Source organism: Parasteatoda tepidariorum, chromosome 5 (genome assembly GCF_982258835.1).
Source record: "Parasteatoda tepidariorum strain Cologne lab strain chromosome 5, Ptep-v5.0, whole genome shotgun sequence".
NCBI lineage: Eukaryota > Metazoa > Arthropoda > Arachnida > Araneae > Theridiidae > Parasteatoda > Parasteatoda tepidariorum.
This window is the reverse complement of record NC_141759.1, coordinates 49,031,613-49,055,116: the sequence shown is the minus strand read 5'-3', so window position 1 is coordinate 49,055,116 and position 23,504 is coordinate 49,031,613. Positions and strand designations below refer to the sequence as shown.

The following is a 23,504-nucleotide window of genomic DNA, read 5'->3' as shown; positions in this document are numbered from 1 at the left end:
CACGGAGTTGAGCATTAGAAGTCGTAATCCAAAAATTCAGTTGCATGTTCAACGACGGTAATAAATATAAATACCGTACAATTCAAAAAATTTTCTACTATAAATAAAAAAATACTAAATATGAATAAAATATTAAATATTTGCATGGAATTACTTTTAGATGGATGAATTTTATAATTGCCAGCAAAAATTTTTCTATTCTCAAAGATTCAAATTAACATTATGAGGTCGAAATTTGGACAGCTCTCCTGACTAAGCTATTTGGACCATATTTTCCAGATTGCGGCTATCCCCCATATTTTGGGGGTCAGAAATTAAAATCTGACGAATCTGTTTATCCGAACCTGTTACTTAAATGAAAGTATGTTTTTTTGCCTGATTTCGTAACTTAAAATATCGTCAGCACTAATTAATTAGTATATTTGAAATAACGCCCACAAATGCTTAAGATCGAGTCCTAGAACATGAAGATCGGATCATTAGATCAAAGCTTATTAAGGATTATCCAGGATCAAAACTTATTTTGAGCACTGTACGTTTATTTTTGCGATTGCATAACTGAAGTTGTTAAAACAATTTATATAATTACAGACGCAATATTATCTCTTTTGTGCTCAAACATTGTTCAGGTTTTTTTTTATTTCACCGATATTTACGACTAAGCAATGCACGTAAATTCGCGTTTAATGTTTAAATAACTTATTATTATCATATATCATTCAATAAATGCCATTATTTTCAGAGTAAAAACACATTTTATTTAAATTACATACATGATTTGAGAGAGACAATAAATATTTTCTTTTATAACTTATTTCTTCTGCTTCTAAATCTGAAACAAAAAAAAACTCATTTTTACATTTGAAATTTCCAAATGAGTAGAAAACAGAATTTCATATACCAACACAAGTCCTATATTGCATCTATCAGTTAAATTGCATCTATCAGTAAAAATATATAAAATTCTCTACTCAATCACTCTTTTTCAAACGAATAATTCAAGAATAACTTTTTCACTTCATTATTTTTTTAAAAGAAAGAAAAATTTATTTAATAATAAAACTTCCTCGTTAAATATTTCATAAATATAATAATTAGTATATGATGCAATGTTGTGTGACTCCTTCTTTAAATGTTGCTGTCTTAGTTTTCTTGTTATTACTACTTATTTCCTTTTATAGCTATAAGTAGCATATGTGTAGAAGACTTGTTAATAGAAAAGCTATTTTATCGAAAATAGTATATTTAAGTAAATAATCCCAAGTAACCAAAGAGGTAAAATATTACTTACTAAACTAAATATTACATCCTACTAGATTAAAAACTAAATTTATTTTCATTAGCTTATTATTTATTTATTTATTTATCTTTGACTTAAGGGACTTACTCGGAAATAATAGTTAAGTAACAATTCTTTTTTTATTTTTCCATATTAAACGAAAGCACTCAAATAACCACAGCAAGAAAAGGGAATCGAAACTGGTAACTCTGAGAAAATCTATTACGATTAGATTACGAACTAGAATTTTATCTGCGTCAACAAGGTGATCCTTATGATGCCACTTAGTACATTGCCCCTGGATGCAAACTACGACCGAGAGGACTAATCTGTTAGTCTCATAACCGGCTGAACGGTAGTTGGAACTTCAGACTTTAGAATACAATATTTATTATGTTCCTTTAACAAATGAAGAGTTTATATTGTCATGTGCTCTCCAATTGGTTACCCTGGACTATTGGAATGCGAACCCTCATTCACGGACAGATCGAAGCATCAGAAATGCTCAACACAAAAGACTCTAGTATTTCCCTTTTCTCAAGATAGATGGTACCCCAGATAAACCTATTAATTCACCCGTTCCACGGTTAATTTGACAAAACTTAACCCGAACCTAACTCCAATGTCCATTATCTAACAGCAAGCCAAACATTTCCAAACTCTAATTTCCTTGCAACTAAATTTTGACTGCATGCTTAGTGAGTAAATACGCTGTGTAATTACTGTATGGTACTATTGTGCACTGTATAATTTTGACTGTAGAATTATTAACTTCATATTTACTGTAGGACTTTTAAGTTTTGTTCAATTACAAGATTACTGCAATTCACAAAATGCAATAATTTTGTAGCTCTTAGACCTTCAAACATCTGTAGGGGAATCGGCCAAACCAGCACAGTCTTCAAGCTGTATCTTTTTTTTTTTTTTTTTTCTTTTTTTTTTTATAGTTCAGTGAATTTTTTAAATGGGTTTCTATAAGCACAAATGTTGTTTTCAGTAAGATGAAGTATTATAATAATGTATCAAAAATAGTTTTTGTAAGAAAATTACCTAAGTCTCTACAGCATTAAATATATCAATTGCTTAATTTAAATACATGATATAATTAAATATAATATAAATTTAAATGTATCATTAAATATGACCAAAAGTAATAAACATGAAGTTATCGGTACAGTGTTAAAAATAATTGTAAATTTTGCGTACATGTATAAAAAACATACTTTTATGGAAATCAATCAGAACTATATCATTTTATTACTAATCGAAAAAGCCGAAAATCGAAATTAAATGCAAATAATTTTATTTAAAAATTATTTTCGAAATTCACGTGTATTTAGGTAATTTTAGGTATTATATAACTAGTAATTTAGATCAGAAATTAGGAAATTAAGTAACCATTGACAGATTTATAACAATTCACATCTTTTCTCATCTAAACTTTAATAGTTATGAAATGGAATTTGGAAAAATGTTCAATATGTATTACTAAATGCTACCTCGTGATTTCTAATGTGCTTACTGCTTCATTTTTCATGAAGATTCTATATTAGAATCTATATTAAGAGCAGCCATTATGGGACACTCTGCTCCAAACAAACATTTCTTCAAACTACTACTTACTTTATGAAAACAGTGACTAGAGTGATTGTAGATATCAAAAGAAATCCAGATGTGATGCATAGTAATATGAATAATATTGGACTGTATTCACCTTTATCTAGAAAATACACATAAATTTTTTGTAAAAAAATTATATTGAAAGTTTTTTTTTCATTTCAGATACAGCAAAAGCAGAAGCATTTTTTTCAATTTTAATTCAATGGTTAAACGTAGTTTTTGTATTTTTGTGTGAACATGATTTTTTTCAAAAAAGCTTGTAGCAACTATCGTAAAATTTGGCGAATAAAGAATTTTTTTTCGATTAAAATGTCGTGAAATTTTCAATTTATATGAATGCTGATTCTATTGCAAACCACATAAGTTCCTCTTTATCTCTCCATAGCGCGTGGGAAATGTTATCCTGTCCTGATTTGCCTCTATTGGCCGCTGTGGTTTTTCTATTTTTGTTTTTATAGTTAAATTAATTTTCAATTGCTTTCAATGTTCTGCTCCCGACTCGCACCACCCACAGTGATGGCGTAAAATATCCTCAGTGGTAGACGAATCACGGGTTACAGCCCCCTTACCATCCGGCTAACCGTGGGAGTTTTGGTGGCTTTCCTCTCCGTGTAACGCAAATGCGGTTTAGTTTCATCTAAAAGTCCCCCACCATGGCAAATTTCTGCCACTACTTGATCCAGAAGTTCCCTTATTTTCTGGATTGGGTTCAAAATTACAAGGCTTTGGAGTTGAACAATGATAGTCGTAAACTCAAAACATTGGGTCGGATGTATAGCGACGGTTATAAAATAAAATAAAATTGCTTTTGACGACTATTTTACATTTTCTGTTTCAAATCTCACTTGCTTTTATCATTTTTTGATCAGTCTTCAGAATTTGGCACCCATTTTTGAGTGTTCGAAATAAGTTTACCTGCTCCACTTTCATTCATTTTTTAAGTAAATGAGTTTTTTACATAAATTTTTTTTAAAAAAAGGGGTTCTTTTCGGGTTACTTGTTTTTGTTTACATACTTCTCGTTAAATTATGAAATGCATAATGATATGAATTAAAATATAAAATATGTATTAATTTTACTTAACCTAACTATGTTGCCATATATTAAGTCACCTTTGTATATGCAAATTTTAAAACATAGATGCTTCCGCACTTTCTTTACAATATATATTTTACATCAGCTCAATTTTTCTCACCTTTGAATTTTTCACATCGATGTCCAAAATATCCTGGAGGACAGTCACAAAATAAGTAGGATCCAATACGATTGCAATGTGCACCATTTTCACATTTATTTTTATAGAAGTTGCATGTTTCTAAGAAATAAATCACATCATTAAAACACTATTCCTACATTGAATTATTTAAATGAATGATAAATTTCACACAGTGAGCAAAAGTAAAAAGGGAACACCTTTAGTGGTTACTGCACAGTGAAATATTCGAAAAATTAAAAAAAAAGGATTGTTGTATTTTTAAATAGTTTATCCTTTTAAGATTTTTGCACCAAAATACTGAATTGATTTTTGCAAAAAGGTAAAATTTACAGCACAATAAGTCGAAAGTAAAGAAGGACGAACTATGACATGTATGAAAAAATAAATTTGTCAGCTCAGTTGATTAACAGATTTGATCACTCTTATCAAAACCTTTTTTATAAAATATTACCATTTTAATTATTTCACTGAAATAATTTGTTTAAGTTATATTAGAAAAATAATTGATGATACTTTCAATATAAGTAGTTGAAATTGTAATTTATTTAGCTTTAGGTTGCAAGAATAAGTAGTTGAAATTGCAACTTATTTAGCTTTAGGTTGCAAGAAGGTATTGACAGTTTTGGAATAATTAGAACTAAATGTAGGCCCAACAGCCAAAGAATAAGCTCAAAATGAAGCTGACGTCACAATTTCAGCTGCTACTCTAAGAATATATGAGATACCACAGGAAAGTAGATCGACAGTTGAAAGTGCTAAATGAAGGATGATAAAAGCGGAGATTTATATTGTTTAAGGTCGAAAATATTTTTAGCTGTAATATTTACAAAGTTTTACACTAATTTTATCTACGCAATTTTAAATGATTAAATCCAAATTTTAAGAGCTCTGGTCGAAGATGCGAGGCTCTTAAGATGGAGACATAGTTATGCACAAATTGAATCAACATTTAGGCGTTCAAGCCTTCAACAGATTTCCTGCGTAAACTATTGAAGCAATATTTTCCGGATCGCGACTGACTCTTATATTTTAAGGGTCAAGAATCCGAATACGTCGTCGAAGAATGTATGTTTTTGTATCAGGCTAAGTAATACAAATTAATTTGCTTTTTTGCCATTAGGTTCTCGAAGTATTAATATCAAGTACTAGTAAGGGAAATTTCAATCATTAGATCAAAAGTTAAATTTTAAAAATTTCGCTTTTTGTAAAATTTAATTTACCTCTACATGCAAGAGATTCTTCATCGTATTTAAGACCATTGTCACATAAACATCCAGTGCCTCTAAAATCCATGTTAATTCCACACCTTGCTCCACTATTCTCATTGCATATCACTTTTTGACTTTCACAATCATCCACAATTTCGCACTTGTGTCCATAGGAACCTGAGATACATCTACAGAAACTGTAGTTACCATCTTTTTCACACATAGCTCCATTTTGACAATCATTCTTTTGAAGATTACATATTTCTAAAATTTAAATGAACATTGAATTTAATACAACCTGTAGAAAAATCACTCGCACTTTCAAAATTATATTTCTGCCTATCTCTTTTAAATTCAAGTTGAATTCTTTTAAAGTAAGCAAAAAATGTTATTATATCTGTTAATTTTCAACAGTTTTCAACATAAAAATGTTTATTCATATGAGAGATGCTGATTCAAATAGTTTAATTGGTTTAAATCTATCAATTTTAATTTATTACTCAAATTATTTTATACTTACTTAATTTATTTGAAAAACTACGGATTTATGATAATAAAAAGATTCGAATAGTTGTTGTTGTTGTAATTCATTTACGTTGTACTAGAGCTGCACAATGGGCTATTGGCGATGGTCTGGGAAACATCCCTGAGGATGATCCGAAGACATGCCATTACAATTTTGATCCTCTGCAGAGGGGATGGCACCCCTGCTTCGGTAGCCCGACGACTTGCACGCGAAGTCGAGCGCTTTACGGTAAAACATAGTAACGAGAACCAGTACCGCACACCCTCGGACCCTACGCAGACTAATCCAAGTGGTCACCCACCCGCACACTAACTGCAGCCAGTGATGCTTGACTTCGGTGATCCACTGGGAACCGTGTCTTAACGATCTGTCCACTGCGGGACAGATTAGAATAGAATTAACATGGATGTCTTTGTTGTCTTTAAACTGAAGACAATTATATTTTTAATTAATTAAAAGATTGCATGAGTGGCTTTTGCTAGCTAATAATCAAATCAAATTTGAGGTTTTATTGCATGTTTATAATAATTATTCATCGCTTGTATCTTAAAACAGTTGAACCCAAGCAAAACTGATATTGGAAAAGAAGAGGTGACATCACCAAAATACTAAAATGAAATATTTGTTTCTACTTACTCTTGGTGCTATACAAAAAACGGACAGCCCTTAATATTTTTTGATCTAATCTTCACGTTCTAAGATTCACTTTTAATGGTTCGAAGGGGGACCACAAATATGCTAATAATTAGTGCAGACGATACTTTAAAATTAAGAAATCAGACTCAAAAGCCTACTTTCTCTGATGAAACATTCCTTTCTCGACGCATATGGATTTCGGATAAAAATACTTACGGAAAAAAAATACTTACTTTTTCGAAATTTGATTCTCGATTTGTACTCCTCAACTGATTTGCATTCTTTAAAATGGTATCGAAAATTATGTAACTTACAATTCAAAATTTTTTCAACTGTTAATAAATAAAATAATAAAAAATAATTACTAAAAGCTATATTTCGTAAGGAATTACCTCTGAATAAGCGAATGTTTTAATTGTGTGCAACTTTTTTTTCAATTCGCTTAAACATTTCTTGAAAAACAGCGAAATACGTATAAAATAAAAATAGACATTAAGGGGTTCAAACTTTAGACCGCTCTCCTGACCAGACCAAACTAATGGGACCATATATCCCAGATTTCTACCCCCTATAATTTAGGGGTCAAAAATCCGAATGCGTGAAAAAAAGGCCTGTTTATTCAGCCAAAGTATGCTTTTGTCTCAGATTTCCTAACTTAAAATATCATCTTGACTAGTTAACTAGCATATTTGACGTCACCCCTAGAACCATTAAAATTGAGTCTTAAAACCGTGAAGATCTAATCATTAGATAAAAAGTTATGCAGGGTGGTCAGTTTTTATTTTGCACACTGTCCAAGACATTCCAAATTACGCTTATTCATACGCGAACCACGTTATTGTAAATAAAAGGACTCCTACTTTAAATTAATTATTCATTAATTAAATTTAAAAGAAATATGCATAATCAAAGAAACTGCCATATTTAAGCATTTTAACGCTAATTAATATAACTAGCCGACATTGCGAATAGCTTGGTCACCTTTCAAAATTATCTTATACAACATATAAACTTCAATTGTAACCAAACAAACTGCACAGAGCATTACTGTATTTAAATATTCTAAATCCTCAGTCCTTCCTCTAAACCTAACACCTTTGTGTTATTATAAAGGCGAAAGATAAGATAGTTTTAAACAAGATATTACTCAAATATTTTCACTGTCTAGCTGTTACCCTTACTTGGCACACGCGGAAATACTTTGATTTCAGTTTTAATGATTTTCATAAGATGACCGTGATATTGTCAAAGTTCTTACGATAATTGATAATAATTGAAATATCTGCCCAGCAGTCGTAGGTCAAACAAACCACCGAAAGAGTGTGAAACCTTTCAAGCATATTAAACGGAAGTATTAAAATTATTTCCATCTTTGTCAAGAAATAAGATAGAAAACGCTTCCTAATGCTTTACTACGTGCTGAACAGCTATCTCACACACCTCTCGAGCTATAATTTGAGTATTGTATAATGGATATTACCGAAAAAGCCATGCCCCGATACTAATAAACGGTATGACAGCGGCATATTTTACTAGAGAATAATACATAAATTTATTTTTAAAAAATAAGCCGTTGCAATTGTTTCACTAGGTTGCTATAAGTTATATATAGGCTTCATTATACACTATCTTGAAGAAAGTGACGGGACACACCTCGAAAAGTAGAAAAGTCGACAATACAGCTGATACATGCGCACTAATAAGTATCACGTGTCAGCCATATCCTATAAATACTCTGTGGAGTCGACTAGATTTGTTTTTGTCAAGATGCCGCCACGGAAACAGTTGTCTGAGTTCGAGAAAGGAGTGTTAGTTGGATTACATCTTGCCAATGTGTCAATTAGGGAGACATCCCGTCTCCGTAACTGCTCAAAATCAACTGTTCCACGTTTTTTGTGTCGCTACAAGACTGAGGGACTCTCTGGGACGAATTGTACCGTTGGTTGAGAGCCTGCATCCCACTCCCCAAAAGCAAGCATGAACTATGGAACTTCCTGTTAAATATTTGGAAGGAAATTTCTCTTGCCACTATGGCTAATTTAGTGGAAAGCATGCCCAGAAGGGTTGCAGCTGTGATCGCAGCCAAAGGAGGCCCTACCTCCTATTAATTTTGATAAATATAGGTTTATGTCGTTATAGTGTCGTGTCCCATCACTTTCTTCCAGATAGTGTATATAAGCTTCAGAAAATCATATTTATTTTGACCATAATTTATCAAACAATATTTAATCTGAAAATATTCTGTAACACTATTTAGCTGACATTTATTTTTAAGAGTGCTTGATAAAACATCTTTATGTTTCAACTGCAAATTTTTGAATTTGTCTCCACATTCATATGCTCATTCATCGTACTTCATACTATTATCTCATACGCAATTAGCTGTTTCTAAATTAATGTTATACTCGCACCCTCCTCCCGAAGTATCGAGGCAATCATGAAAATAAATGTTAGCTTCCCCGGTATTTAGCCAACATTTATTTTAAAAGTGCTAGATAATACCGCTTTCTGTTTGAATGGTGAATTGTTTAGTTTGTTTTTACCTCTACATTCATAGGCATATTCATCGTACTTCAGACCATTATCACACACGCATTTAGCTATTTCTAAACGTCTGTCATAATCGCACCTTCCACCAGTAGTATTGGTGCAATTCATGAAGTCACAGTCTGTTACTCTTTCACATTTGTGCCCAGTAGTACCCGGACGACATTCACAGAAACCATAGTTACCAACGGTTTTACAGATAGCTCCATTTTCACAATCATGATTTCCAACCACACATGTTTCTGAAAAAGAAATTATATCTCAAATTAATTAATTTTATTGAAATATCAAAATGTTCTGAAATAATTTGAAAATAATTTGCAGGTCCACTTCTTCTCAATCGTTAAGTTTTGCTAGCGGACATAATTTAATCGCATTCTTAGAATAATTGTACTATTGTATGTTTTGCTTTTATTTGTTCAAGTAATTTTCAAAAATTTAAAATACATTTTTTTGAAAATTCCGTATTTAGGCGAAATGATTAGATCACTTTCAAAGAACTGAATATTTACAAGTATAAAAAGTGCAAAAACTATCAATACATTTAAAGTACTCAAAATACTCAAAGTTTTTCGCATATACTAAAAATGTTCAAAGGGTACCCTTTTAGTCACCCGTCACATATTATAATGGTAAGCCACTTACGACCATGAGCTTAATTGCATATTTCGATCAATATCTGTCACATCAGCACAGATACGGGTCTGTGGTGCTATTAGCATTAGAGTTTAAATTTTAAGTACCTCCAATTCCAACTACACTACAAGGACTCATCACAGCAGTTGTGACGGATATTGATCGAAACATGCAATTAAGCTCTTGGTCATAAATGGTTTACCATTAAAAAGTGTGAAGAGTGTCTAAAAGGATACACTTTGAACGTTTTTAATATCTGCTAAAAATTTGATGAGAGTTTGTATCCTTAAATGTATCACTTACCTTTGCAGGTTGTATACTTGTGAAAATACTGTCCTCTGAGAGGTTAAAAATCATTTAAGCTAATCCTGTATTTAGATATATATTTGACTTCGTCATTTTAAGCAAATGTGGCACTGTTTCCTATGTAGTTTTTCTTTTTGTTTACATTGAATTGAATGAAACTATAGCAAAATTGATTTTACTAATAGTTCGTAAGTTACGATTTTTTTTAATTTGAAATAGTACAGTTGCATATATATGCTTATTTAGATATTTAATATTGCTGTAAGGTCAACGTTGCTGTACTGCTAACGTTGCTGCATGTGTTATTTATTTATTTACATTTAATCAAATAAAACTATAATTAAGTCAAAGAATAGTTTCGATTTCATATAACTTTTCATATATTAAATAGTATTAAGAAAAATTTATAACTTTTAATTTAATAATATATTCGGCTTAGTTTTGATTTTATTAGAATTATAAGAAATTTCCCTGTTCCAAGATATTTAAACAATAAGTTTGTATTTACTTTTGCACTTTCCCTGTTCAGTGTCATACTGCAATTCACTTTCTACGCATAAACATTCCGATTCTTCCAACGTCGTGTTATATGCACAAATTTCACCATTCTTATAATTGCATTTCAAATTATATCTTTCATCACAGTCCCACATGTGTTGACATTTGTCTCCATATGTTCCTTTCAAGCAGTGGCAGAATCGTTGATTTCCAAGTTGTAAGCATTCTGCTCCATTGACACAGTCATTTCTATCTTCATCACAAATTGCTGTAAAATGTATACATTGATACATTGCATTAGGTCGCATAAATACATTGCATGAGATTACATTAATGCATTGCATGAGATTATCAGTTAGATGTAATGAATTTTTGAGCATTTATATTTGGTCGTTCTTATTGTATGCAATCCACTCCATTTACAGAGGCCGTGGTGGCTTAGGGAATAGAGCGGTAGAATCCCAAACAGATTGCCCTGGTTCGAATCCCAGCGATAACTGGTCTGTATGAATTTTGCACCCGGCTCACACTAGCCACAGTGCTGACGTAAAATATCCCAAGAGGTAGACGGATCATGGGTTAGAGTCCCCTTGCTATCGGGCTACCCGTCGGAGGTTTCTTGGTTTTTCTCTCCATGAATGTAAATGCAGGTTCGTTCCATCAAAATGTCTTACACGAAGGCTAGTTTCTCCCAATGCTCGATCCAGGTGTTCCCTTTATTTTTGGGCATCGTTCAAAATTACGAGGCTGCGGAGTTGAACAGTGATCTTTGTAAACTCGAAATTGCGTAGCCTGTTCAACACCGGTTATAAAATAAAATAAAACTTAGGACCTAATCGAAATATTTGAAAGGTTTTGAAGACCGGAGACCAAAATTACCTTTTTTTCAATATTCAAATATATATATATTTAGGCACATAAAATAATTAATGTACTGAATATATATTTTGAAATAAGCTCTGTTTAAATAAGTATTTTAAATAAACGTAATAATGTTCGTATACTACTCCTCAAAACAATTTTACAAAATGTTCTCACTTTCCTAGGTATTTTTTGTCAGTACGAAAAGATCATAGACTTTATCAAAAAAATTTTCTCAACAGCTATGAACAGTATGCATTTTCATAGCTAAACGGCAACACAATTTTAAGATACAATGATAAAAAAAAGGAAATTAAAACAATTAAAGAAATACTAGAACGCGCAATGACTTTAAAAGTTATGTATAACGGAAGCATGCGGGATATTACATGCAACTGGGAAAACGGATAAGTGTAAAATATTTTATCTAAAATTGGATGTTAACACTAGTTTAGAATATATGACTTCAAGTAAGTTATAAAATAATTTTCATTACAATATATATACTTACATTTGGATCTTGTTGAAAATTCTCCTCCTGTGGAAGTTAAATCTGAAAACAATATGCTCACTGTTAATGTTTGGAAGTGTATTTTTTTTTTATTAGCAATAAAAATATAGACCAAACTACAGTAATAAAAACATGTATCGTTTATTTTTTAACTAAAACTGATAAAAAAGTTTCTGATTTCATATGGTGATCTGCCAACATATGAAAACAAAATAAACTAAAATTTTACTTTGCAAAAATTTTTATGATATGCGTTGTTTGGTCCTTTAAAGTTTAATGTTAGGGTGTACAATTATAGTTTAGTACTTGCATAAAAAATTAACAGTTTAGCTCTTAATGAGCACATTTAGCTCTGATTAATTTTTGCAAAAAGTGTAATATACACATACAGTTGAATCTTGTCGACAGTTCTCCTGGTGTGGAAGTTAGATCTGAAAACAATTTGCTTACTCTTTATGTTTTGAAATGTATTTGTTATGAATTTACTAAATCAATTTTTTTATTAGCAATCGAACTATAGACAAACCTACAGTAATAAAAACATGTATCGTTTATTTTTTAACTAAAACTAATAAAGAAAGTTTTTGAGTGTTTCATGTGGTGATCTTCCAACAAATGAAAACAAAATAAACTAAAATTTTACTCTGACAAAATTTTTATGGTATGCGTTGTTTGATCTTCAAAAAGTTTAATGTTAGGGTGTACAATCATTGTTTAGTACTTGTATAAAAAGGTTAACAGTTTAGCTCCTAATGAACACATTTAGCTCTGATTAATTTTTGCAAAAAGTGTAATATATACATACAGTTGAATCTTGTCGACAGTTCGCCTCGTGTGGAAGTTAAATCTGAAAACAATTTGCTTACTGTTTATGTTTTGAAATGTATTTGTTATGAATTTACTAAATCAATTTTTTTATTAGCAATCGAACTATAGACAAACCTACAGTAATAAAAACATGTATCGTTTATTTTTTAACTAAAACTAATAAAGAAAGTTTTTGAGTGTTTCATGTGGTGATCTTCCAACAAATGAAAACAAAATAAACTAAAATTTTACTCTGACAAAATTTTTACGGTATGCGTTGTTTGATCTTCAAAAAGTTTAATGTTAGGGTGTATAATTATTGTTTAGTACTTGCATAAAAAGGTTAACAGTTTAGCTCCTAATGAACACATTTAGCACTGATTAATTTTTGCAAAAAGTGGAATATATACTTACATTTGAATCTTGTCGACAGTTCTCCTGGTGTGGAAGTTAAATCTGAAAACAATTTGCGTACTGTTTATGTTTTGAAATGTATTTGTTATGAATTTACCAAATCAATTCTTTATTAGCAATGAAAATATAGACAAAACTACAGTGATAAAAACATGTATCGTTTATTTTTTAACTAAAACTAATAAAAGAAGTTTCTGATTTCTTGTGGTGATCTTCCAACAAATGAAATTAAAATAAACTAAAATTTTACTTCGAAAAATTTTTTTTTATGCGTTGTTTGGTCTTTAAAAAATTTAATGTTAGGGTGTACAATTATTGTTTAGTACTTGCATAAAAAGGTTAACAGTTTCGCTCTTAATGAACACATTTAGCACTCATTAATTTCTGCAAAAAGTGTAATATATACTTATAGTTGAATCTTGTCGACAGTTCGCCTCGCGTGGAAGTTAAATCTGAAATTAATTTGCTTACTGTTTATGTTTTGAAATGTATTTGTTATGAATTTACTAAATCAATTCTTTAATAGCAATGAAAATATAGACAAAACTGCAGTAATAAAAACATGTATAATTTATTTTTTAACTAAAACTAATAAAAGATGTTTGTAATTTCTTATAGTGATCTTCCAACAAATGAAATTAAAATAAACTAAAATTTTACTTCGAAAAAATTTTTATAATACGCGTTGTTTGGTCTTTAAAAAGTTTCATGTTAGGGTGTACAATTATTGTTTAGTACTTGCATAAAAAGGTTAACAGTTTAGCTCCTAATGAACACATTCAGCACTGATTAATTTTTGTAAAAAGTGGAATATATACTTACATTTGAATCTTGTCGACAGTTCGCCTGGTGTGGAAGTTAAATCTGAAAACAATTTGCTTACTGTTTATGTTTTGAAATGTTTTTTTTTTATTTCCAATGGCAGGCCAATTTAAAAGAACAAAAGGATAAAATAACAAGAAAAACAAGGCAAAAAGAGATAAATAGAATTAAATGCATATTGACATGCTTAGCCCATACGGGCCCTAGCTTCCCAGTAGCGTCCACATACAGTAGTGGAGATGAGCGCAGGACAGATGGAAATATGGGGCAAGTCCATGTCTTCCCCAAGGCGACAGAGCTTGCATTTAGGAGAGTCAAAAATGTTTATGCTAAAAAGGTGTTTGGCCAGACAGTCATGGCCCGTTACAAGTCTAAAGAGAGCGACTGCCGTAAACCTGGGCTGATTTGGGATAGTTAAAATATGGTTGAACCAGGTTTTGTGTATATTGCTTGTACGGAAATTCTCTGAGAGCATGTTCCGGAATCGGTTTCGGACCAGCAATTTAAATGAGTGCAGAGAGATGGAGCAACGAGATGCTTGGGCAATAGTTGTTCCTTTCTTGGCCAAGAAATCAGCTTTTTCATTACCCCAAATCCTGCAATGTCCCGGGATCCATTGGAGGACGATTTGCTTGCCTTTCAGTGTCAGGTCTTTCAGACAATCAATGCATTTCTGAATGGAGATGGATTGGGGAATCAGTGGAGAGTTAATATCAAGAAGTGCTGCTTTAGAGTCAGATAAGATGACGGCGCTAGAAAATTGGTCAGTACGACACTGTAGTTGTTTTAGGGCAATTATAATAGCCTCGACTTCACCGCCGTAGGCTGATGCATAGCAGCCAACAGAAGCGTAGCAGAGAACAGGTGACAAAATACTCCCGCTCCAGCACTCACCCGCTGATCCACTCGGGAGCCATCTGTAAAGATTCTCAACCATTCAGGTTCAGGATATAGCTCATTCATAGTTGCGTAAGAGATACCTTTAAGGACATCACTATCAAAATCTGATTTTAGGACTCTGAGAGCAAGGTCTGTGACCACATTGAAAGTCTGGTAGTCCAGTGGGCTACAAGGAGTGGGAAGAACTTCGGGCTCAATAAAAAGGTTGTATTTGTCTTTTAAGCTCAGCACCCCTTGTAGGAAACCCGCTTGAGTTTTTAAGTGGCGCTGCCTGGGGTTCTCCTGGTTCCAAAGAGAAAGATATCCAGGAGTCCGTAATATTTTTTCCCAGAGTATCAAGGCCTTTTCTTCAATTATTTTTTCCATCGGCCAAAGTCCAGTGCAAAGGAGCATAGCGTCTATTGGGGTGGATTTAACAGCTCCAGTGATCAAGCGAAGTGCTTGATTATGAAAAACCTCAAGGGATCTGCGAACCTGACTTGGAGCACTAATTAAGGGTTCACAGCAGTATGTAATCACCGGAAGAACAAATGTTTTATAGGTTGTTTTGAGAGTTGATCTAGAGCAACCCCATCTACAGCCTGCCAGACGCTTTAAGATGGAAAGTCTACTTGAAGCTTTGTCAATTATGTTTTCCGAATGGAGCCTCCAGGTGAGCTTACGATCGAATATCACACCTAGGTAAGTAAAACTGTCTGTTGTTTGGATGTTTTCACCTCCATAAGCCAATGAGAGATCTAATTTATTATGGGAAAGAGAGAAACTTTCATAACAAGTTTTTTCAACGTTAACTTTCATATTGTTTTTCAGGCACCATTCCTCAAGGTGAGTAAGGGCTTGGTTTAGTACTTTTTCAGTCAGGAAGGAAGACCTTCTCTTTGGGGTTTCAGTCCAAATGAGGAGGTCATCGGCATAGAGTAGACATTTGATACCAGGGATAGATTTTAACTTCTGGACAAGGTCGTTGATATATATGTTAAAAAGAATACAGCTCAAGACTGCTCCCTGAGGGAGTCCAGTCTGAAGTTGGCCATATTTTGAAAGTTTTGTTCCGTATCTGACTCTGCAGAGGCGCTGACCTATGAAACTCTTGATCCAGATTAGCATGTGTCCAGTTATTCCCATATTGTAAAGTTTGAGTAGGAGATTTTCTTTCCAAACTGTGTCGTATGCTGATTTCAAATCGACAGCAATTGCTGTAAGAACTTGCCTTGAATCCAAAACGTCTTTTATAGCTTGGCTAAAAAGAGTTACATGATGCGAAGTTGATCTTGACCTTCGAAAACCAGCCTGTTCTTCGGCAAGCAAGGAATGAGACTCCAGGTACCAATTGAGTCTGTTGTAAATCATTCTTTCCATTGTTTTACACATAAGGCTTGTCAATGATATTGGTCTATAATTACGTACATCTTCAGCGTTTTTTCCTTTCTTGTGGACCGAAATGACTAAAGCTTTACGCCACAATGAAGGCACACGGCCAGAATTCCAGACTATGTTAAAGAATGCAAGAAGGTTGGCTTCAGTAGTTTGACCCATGTGCTTTAAAAATTCGGAGTGGATGTTATCAACCCCGGGAGATTTGCTGTTTTTCAATCTAAACAGGGCCATATTTAGCTCGTGTTGGGAGAATGGAGCACAAAAAATATTCGTTTCGCTCACCGGGAGATTAGAATAGCCACTCTGGGCACAACCAAGTCTGCGATTAAACACTCTGGACATTTTTCTTGCGAATGTACCTTTACGATTTGCCCGGAAAAGTGCTTCAAGAAACAGTGGGCAACTTTAGTATCTGAAGATATAACTTTTCCATCAACAAGAAATGGGCGTTTAGCAATTTGAGGGGATTGGTTTTTCAATTGAGATAGAAATTTGTAAGTTTTCAAGCTATCTTTTTGGAAATTAATTTCAGAGATGAATTCATTAAAACTGTTCCTTTTTGCAGTTATAATGGCCTTGTTGAATATAGCCACTTGCTTTCTCCAATTTATAACATCTGGAACCCTACCAGTGATCTCTGCTTTCCTTCGTAGGCGATCACGTTTATCTTTTAGTTGTTGGAGTTCTTCGCTCCAAGAACTACTGTATCTCTTGACTCTTCCCCTAGGAATAGCAATTTTAGCACTATCCAGAATATAATTAAGTTTAGCACAAATAGCATCTGGATGGGAGTGAGTGTCTACAGGGTTCCTTTGTAAGAGTTGCTCCAGGGTGTCTGTGTAAAGTTTCCAGTTCGCCTTCACAAAATTCCAGGAAACATATGTGAGATGTGCTGCAGACCTTCTATCTGCAGAAAAGGATATCTCAGCCAAGATTTGTCTGTGTCCAGAGCCAGGATCCCCAAGGACACTTCGTGTTGTTGTTCAAGTGCAAGGACACTTCGTGTCGTGTTTTGAAATGTATTTGTTATGAATTTACTAAATCAATTTTTATTAGCAATGAAAATATAGACAAAACTACAGTGATAAAACAAGTATCGTTTATATTTTAACTAAAACTAATAAAAGAAGTTTCTGATTTCTTATGGTGATCTTCCAACAAATGAAATTAAAATAAACTAAAATTTTACTTCGAAAAAATTTTTATGATACGCGTTGTTTGGTCTTTAAAAAGTTTAATGTTAGGGTGTACAATTATTGTTTAGTACTTGCATAAAAAGGTTAACAGTTTAGCTCTTAATGAACACATTTAGCACTGATTAATTTTTGTAAAAAGTGGAATATATACTTACATTTGAATCTTGTCGACAGTTCTCCTGGTGTGGAAGTTAAATCTGAAAACAATTTGCTTACTGTTTATGTTTTGAAATGTAATTGTTATGAATTTACTAAATCAATTTTTTTAGCAATCGAACTATAGACAAAACTGCAGTAATATAAACATGTATCGTTTATTTTTTAACTAAAACTAATAAAAGAAGTTTCTGATTTCTTATGGTAATCTTCCAACAAATGAAATTAAAATAAACTAAAATTTTACTTCGAAAAAATTTTTATGATACGCGTTGTTTGGTCTTTAAAAAGTTTAATGTTAGAGTGTACAATTATTGTTTAGTACTTGCATAAAAAGGTTAACAGTTTAACTCTTAATGAACACATTTAGCACTGATTAATTTTTGTAAAAAGTGGAATATATACTTACATTTGAATCTTGTCGACAGTTCTCCTGGTGTGGAAGTTAAATCTGAAAACAATTTGCTTACTGTTTATGTTTTGAAATGTAATTGTTATGAATTTACTAAATCAATTTTTTTAGCAATCAAACTATAGACAAAACTGCAGTAATATAAACATGTATCGTTTATTTTTTAACTAAAACTAATAAAAGAAGTTTCTGATTTCTTATGGTAATCTTCCAACAAATGAAATTAAAATAAACTAAAATTTTACTTCGAAAAAATTTTTATGATACGCGTTGTTTGGTCTTTAAAAAGTTTAATGTTAGGGTGTACAATTATTGTTTAGTACTTGCATAAAAAGGTTAACAGTTTAACGAACACATTTAGCACTGATTAATTTTTGTAAAAAGTGGAATATATACTTACATTTGAATCTTGTCGACAGTTCTCCTGGTGTGGAAGTTAAATCTGAAAACAATTTGCTTACTGTTTATGTTTTGAAATGTATTTGTTATGAATTTACTAAATCAATTTTTATTAGCAATGAAAATATAGACGAAACTACAGTGATAAAAACAAGTATCGTTTATTTTTTAACTAAAACTAATAAAAGAAGTTTCTGATTTCTTATGGTGATCTTCCAACAAATGAAATTAAAATAAACTAAAATTTTACTTCGAAAAATTTTATGATACGCGTTGTTTGGTCTTTAAAAGGTTTAATGTTAGGGTGTACAATTATTGTTTAGTACTTGCATAAAAAGGTTAACAGTTTAGCTCCTAATGAACACATTTAGCACTGATTAATTTTTGTAAAAAGTGGAATATATACTTATATTTGAATCTTGTCGGCATTTCTCCTGGTGTGGAAGTTAAATCTGAAAACAATTTGCGTACTGTTTATGTTTTGAAATGTATTTGTTATGAATTTACTAAATCAATTTTTATTAGCAATGAAAATATAGACGAAACTACAGTGATAAAAACAAGTATCGTTTATTTTTTAACTAAAACTAATAAAAGAAGTTTCTGATTTCTTATGGTGATCTTCCAACAAATGAAATTAAAATAAACTAAAATTTTACTTCGAAAAAATTTTTATGATACGCGTTGTTTGGTCTTTAAAAGGTTTAATGTTAGGGTGTACAATTATTGTTTAGTACTTGCATAAAAAGGTTAACAGTTTAGCTCCTAATGAACACATTTAGCACTGATTAATTTTTGTAAAAAGTGGAATATATACTTACATTTGAATCTTGTCGGCAGTTCTCCTGGTGTGGAAGTTAAATCTGAAAACAATTTGCGTACTGTTTATGTTTTGAAATGTATTTGTTATGAATTTACTAAATCAATTTTATTAGCAATGAAAATATAGACAAAACTACAGTGATAAAAACAAGTATCGTTTATTTTTTAACTAAAACTAATAAAAGAAGTTTCTGATTTCTTATGCTGATCTTCCAACAAATGAAATTAAAATAAACTAAAATTTTACTTCGAAAAAATTTTTATGATACGCGTTGTTTGGTCTTTAAAAAGTTTAATGTTAGGGTGTACAATTATTGTTTGGTACTTGCATAAAAAGGTTAACAGTTTAGCTCTTAATGAACACATTTAGCACTGATTAATTTTCGCAAAAAGTGTAATATATACTTACAGTTGAATCTTGTCGACAGTTCGCCTGGTGTGGAAGTTAAATCTGAAAACAATTTGCTTACTGTTTATCTTTTGAAATGTAATTGTTATGAATTTACTAAATCAATTTTTTTAGCAATCGAACTATAGACAAAACTGCAGTAATAAAAACATGTATCGTTTATTTTTTTAACGAAAACTAATTGGTTTTCATTTGTTGGAAGATCACCACATGAAACACTCAAAAACTTTCTTTTTTAAACTAATATTTTACACTGATAAATTTTTATGGTATGCATTGTTTGATCTTTAAAAAGTTTAATGTTAGAGTGTACAATTATTGTTTAGTACTTGCATAAAGTTGTTAACAGTTTAGCTCTTAATGAATGCATTTATCACCGATTTAACTTTTGTAAAAAATGTAATATACACTTACAGTTGAATCTTGTCGAAAGCTCCCCTGGTGTAGTATCGAAATCTATAAACAATTTGTTAATTTTAGATAATTTGAATTATATTTGCTGTGTAACAGTTTAATTAAGCTTTATAATTGGTTATCAGCAAAAAAATCACAAAACCTTTACGTTAAAAATGTACATGTCTCATCATTTACCTTTTACGTATAGTAGTTAATAAAAACAAAACTTTTCTTATTTGAACTTTTTCATTTTCTGATCTTCCAGCGAATAAAGCTCAATTAAATAATTTACAGAATCAACAATTAACTAATACTGATGCAATTATTATGTCTATCTCATTAACTAATGTTAGGAATTTCATTTAAAACACAATCTTACAAATAGAGTTAAGGTAAAACATTATAATTATTGTTAAATATTTGTAAAAAATTGGCGTGCATAATTTACAGCATGCATAGTTTTAAGCAATGCATTTAAGTCAGCATCTAACAAGGGAAACTAGGGAAGTGTGACTCGCCAATTTTGAAATAAACTAGTGGGATGTATGCCTTATGAGGAATAATTTTAGGGGGCAACATTTATTTCGGCCCATAGAAGATCCGGTGAGAGATAAAAAAAATTCAATAAATAGAAAAATCCGTTTTTTACTACTTTAATGCAGACTATCAGTTATTGTAATTGTCTCATAATCCATTTAATTTGTAATTAATTGGATAAATAATTAATTTGCTAATTAATAAATTAATTAACATTCGTTTTGGCCCATAGAGGGTCCTGTGAGAGAAAAAATAATTCAATATTTAGAAAAATCAGTATTTTATTACTTCAATGCAGACTATTAGTTATTGTAATTGTCTCATAATCCAATTAATTTGTAACTAATTGAATAATTAATTAATTTGCTAATCAATAAATTAATAAGAAAATTAATTAATTAATAATAATTGTTAATTAATTTTTAATTTATTTGCAATTACATACTCCAATTGATTTTGAAAGTTTTCTGAAACAAAATAAAAAAAATTTGATGTCAATTTTTTTTTTAAATTAACCTAACAGGTTTTTCTGAAAAACTACAGATATATAAAATTTCTGAAATCAATTTTAACAATAAATGTGCATTATATAGTACGTGAAAGTACCACAAAATTAATTGGAGTATGAGACAATTACAATAACTAATAGTCTGCATTGAAGTAATGAAATATCGATTTTTCTATATATTTAATTATTTTTTATCTCTCGTAGGACCTTCTATGGGCCGAAACGAATGTTGCCCCCTAAAATTATTCCTCATAAGGCATACATCCCACTAGTTTATTTCAAAATTGGCGAGTCACACTTCCCTAGTTTCCCTTGTAAGTATTATTAGTTTTTTAAATGTATACAAACATTTGGATATTGACACAGGTTCCCCAGGTAAGATTGTGAAATCTGTATCCATACAGTTAATTTATACAGTTTGAAATATATTTATTGTAAAATTACTAAATTCTAATCTTCAGTAGTAGTAGAAATAGCGACAAAACTATTACAATTAACTATTACAATAAACTATTACTATAAACTATTACAATAAACTATTACTTCATGCCGAATCAATTACTTAAGAAAAAGTAATAAAAACAATGTTTTGGGGAGTTTTCATCAGTTGATCCTCTAACAAATGAAAGTAAGTAATGAAGATTTTAAGGTACATTGAAGTTAAACTGTTCAACATAAAAACTGCCACATTTAACCCAGATATCCATTGTTTTGTTGTGTCCAATATGTCATTCTCGAAAAGTCATCGATGTACTGTCATTTATAAATGATTTTCTTCTCTAGTAAAAAGTCAAACCACCCAGTCTTACCCCACTAGTAGGGTAAAATGGGAAATTTGGAAATATTAGAATTTCAATGAAAAAGTATATATCTTTCTATTTTTTATGACACCTATAGAAAATTATGCATGTAATTTATATGTGATGTAGTCAAAGCCGTACTCAAGGTGGTGGAGAGTCAATTATTCCAGGAATAAGGACTGCTGATAGTGTGAACAAAATTCCTTACAAAATATGCAGTGTTTATATATTGTTTTTCAAGTAAATAGTAAAGAATTTCTTTAACTGTATGAAAACTGCAATTTTGTATAAAGGGTTTAATTTTTTATAAAATGTGAAAATAAGGCTTTTTGTGCTTTGGAAAGTTACCCGCAATAAGTTTTGCATTGATATTTGTAAAACCTTTGTTCGGCTTTGGATTTAGTTATATTTTATCTCCGTAGCACTGTAGCTTCTTATGGGCCCAGCAATGACACCCATGTAGAGGAGGGTTGATCGCCGGGTTACCTCTACGAGCAGAGGATAGCACAGAATAGCATTGGCTATGAATCCTTAACAAGCGTATATTAAGATCGATTAAAAAAAGTTTTTATAATTTTGCTGAAAAATAAATAAGGATAGTTTAAAAACAAAAGAAAACTGTAAAGAATGGTGGCAATTACTTTACACCAATGTGGTATTCCACTACACCGAAAATGAGGATAGTTATCGGTTGAGTGATTTCTAGAATGCTTATTTACGCTACTCGGAGTAAAGTAACCGCCACCTTGTTAGTTATCCAGAAACACTAACATTTATGATTTCAGTAAGATATGGTACACATAAGTATCAGTAAAATTACTTTTACTGTTCAATATAAAACAAGAATTATAAATTTTGGTTGCATATATACAATATTTCCCAAAAATAGTTTCTTATACGAGTACACAGAGCACAGATAAAATACTAATATCAATTTGAACAAAACCGAAGGGAATAGAATTTAAATATTATAAAATTATTTTATAGAACTAACAGATTTATGCAAATCTTATGAAAACATAAATATCTGCTTAATACAACTAAAAGCGTGCATGCACTTTTTAATAGTTTATATGAGTAATTTGTCCAATCAATTCAATAAGAAAATTTCAATTGCTCGACAAAAATTGGCCACAATTAATTTTCTTAATCAATTGTTTTTGTCTTATGTCACTTGTTAATATTTACAAGCAAATTTTAAGGCAGAGGATCGCGCTTCTTCCTGCTTTTCCAGTGGATTACCGGGACGTCTTATGGGAGTGGATTATCAATTACCGGAAATCAGACTTCTTCCACACGCATACATCACAGCCCATTTTACAGAGAGGACACATTCACGCGCCATCCATCGGTAGATCGTAATTTTGACCTAAACAAGAGCACGATCAATCTCCCACCCAGTACCCCCAGAGGTATTGATTTATTAAGGAAACTTGGAGGAGTTTGCGACCCCTATAGATTTAGCGTGCACCAGCTATCATTTTGTACACTGGGAGTCTTCAGCCGGCGGGGATCTAACCCACGACCTCTTGGATATGGGCCCAACGCCCAACCAGCCGGCCTATCCCGGCCTTTTAATCAATTAGTAAGAAGGATTGAAACTTACTTGATATGTATAACCAGTTTGTCAGTTCAATTCGTCAAGAAGGCATTAACCAGCACACTTCATGTAAGCAAACCGCCATACTGTCAATATCTTAAAATT

The 23,504-nt window shown here is 31.5% G+C and overlaps 1 protein-coding gene across 33 annotated transcripts in view; it reads right to left on the bottom strand.

The window, feature by feature from the left end:
- Positions 1-735: 735 nt before the first annotated feature.
- LOC107446127 (uncharacterized) overlaps positions 736-23,504 on the bottom strand; it is a 36,750-nt gene continuing 13,981 nt past the window's right edge. Inside the window, exons 8-25 of one of the 33 annotated variants that reach the window (XM_087163826.1) lie at positions 19,973-20,014; positions 19,559-19,600; positions 19,149-19,190; positions 18,329-18,370; positions 17,926-17,967; positions 17,516-17,557; positions 13,888-13,929; positions 13,476-13,517; positions 13,066-13,107; positions 12,650-12,691; positions 12,234-12,275; positions 11,845-11,886; positions 10,483-10,740; positions 9,029-9,274; positions 5,336-5,587; positions 4,095-4,214; positions 2,903-2,999; positions 736-832 (exon numbers count right to left, since the gene is read on the bottom strand). In XM_087163826.1, coding sequence (XP_087019952.1) covers positions 805-832; positions 2,903-2,999; positions 4,095-4,214; positions 5,336-5,587; positions 9,029-9,274; positions 10,483-10,740; positions 11,845-11,886; positions 12,234-12,275; positions 12,650-12,691; positions 13,066-13,107; positions 13,476-13,517; positions 13,888-13,929; positions 17,516-17,557; positions 17,926-17,967; positions 18,329-18,370; positions 19,149-19,190; positions 19,559-19,600; positions 19,973-20,014 — 1,505 coding nt within the window. In that variant the 3' untranslated portion in view covers positions 736-804. The remainder of the gene's footprint in view (positions 833-2,902; positions 3,000-4,094; positions 4,215-5,335; positions 5,588-9,028; positions 9,275-10,482; positions 10,741-11,844; positions 11,887-12,233; positions 12,276-12,649; positions 12,692-13,065; positions 13,108-13,475; positions 13,518-13,887; positions 13,930-17,515; positions 17,558-17,925; positions 17,968-18,328; positions 18,371-19,148; positions 19,191-19,558; positions 19,601-19,972; positions 20,015-23,504) is intronic. The other 32 variants (XM_087163827.1, XM_087163828.1, XM_087163830.1 and 29 more) reach the window with 32 other exon arrangements.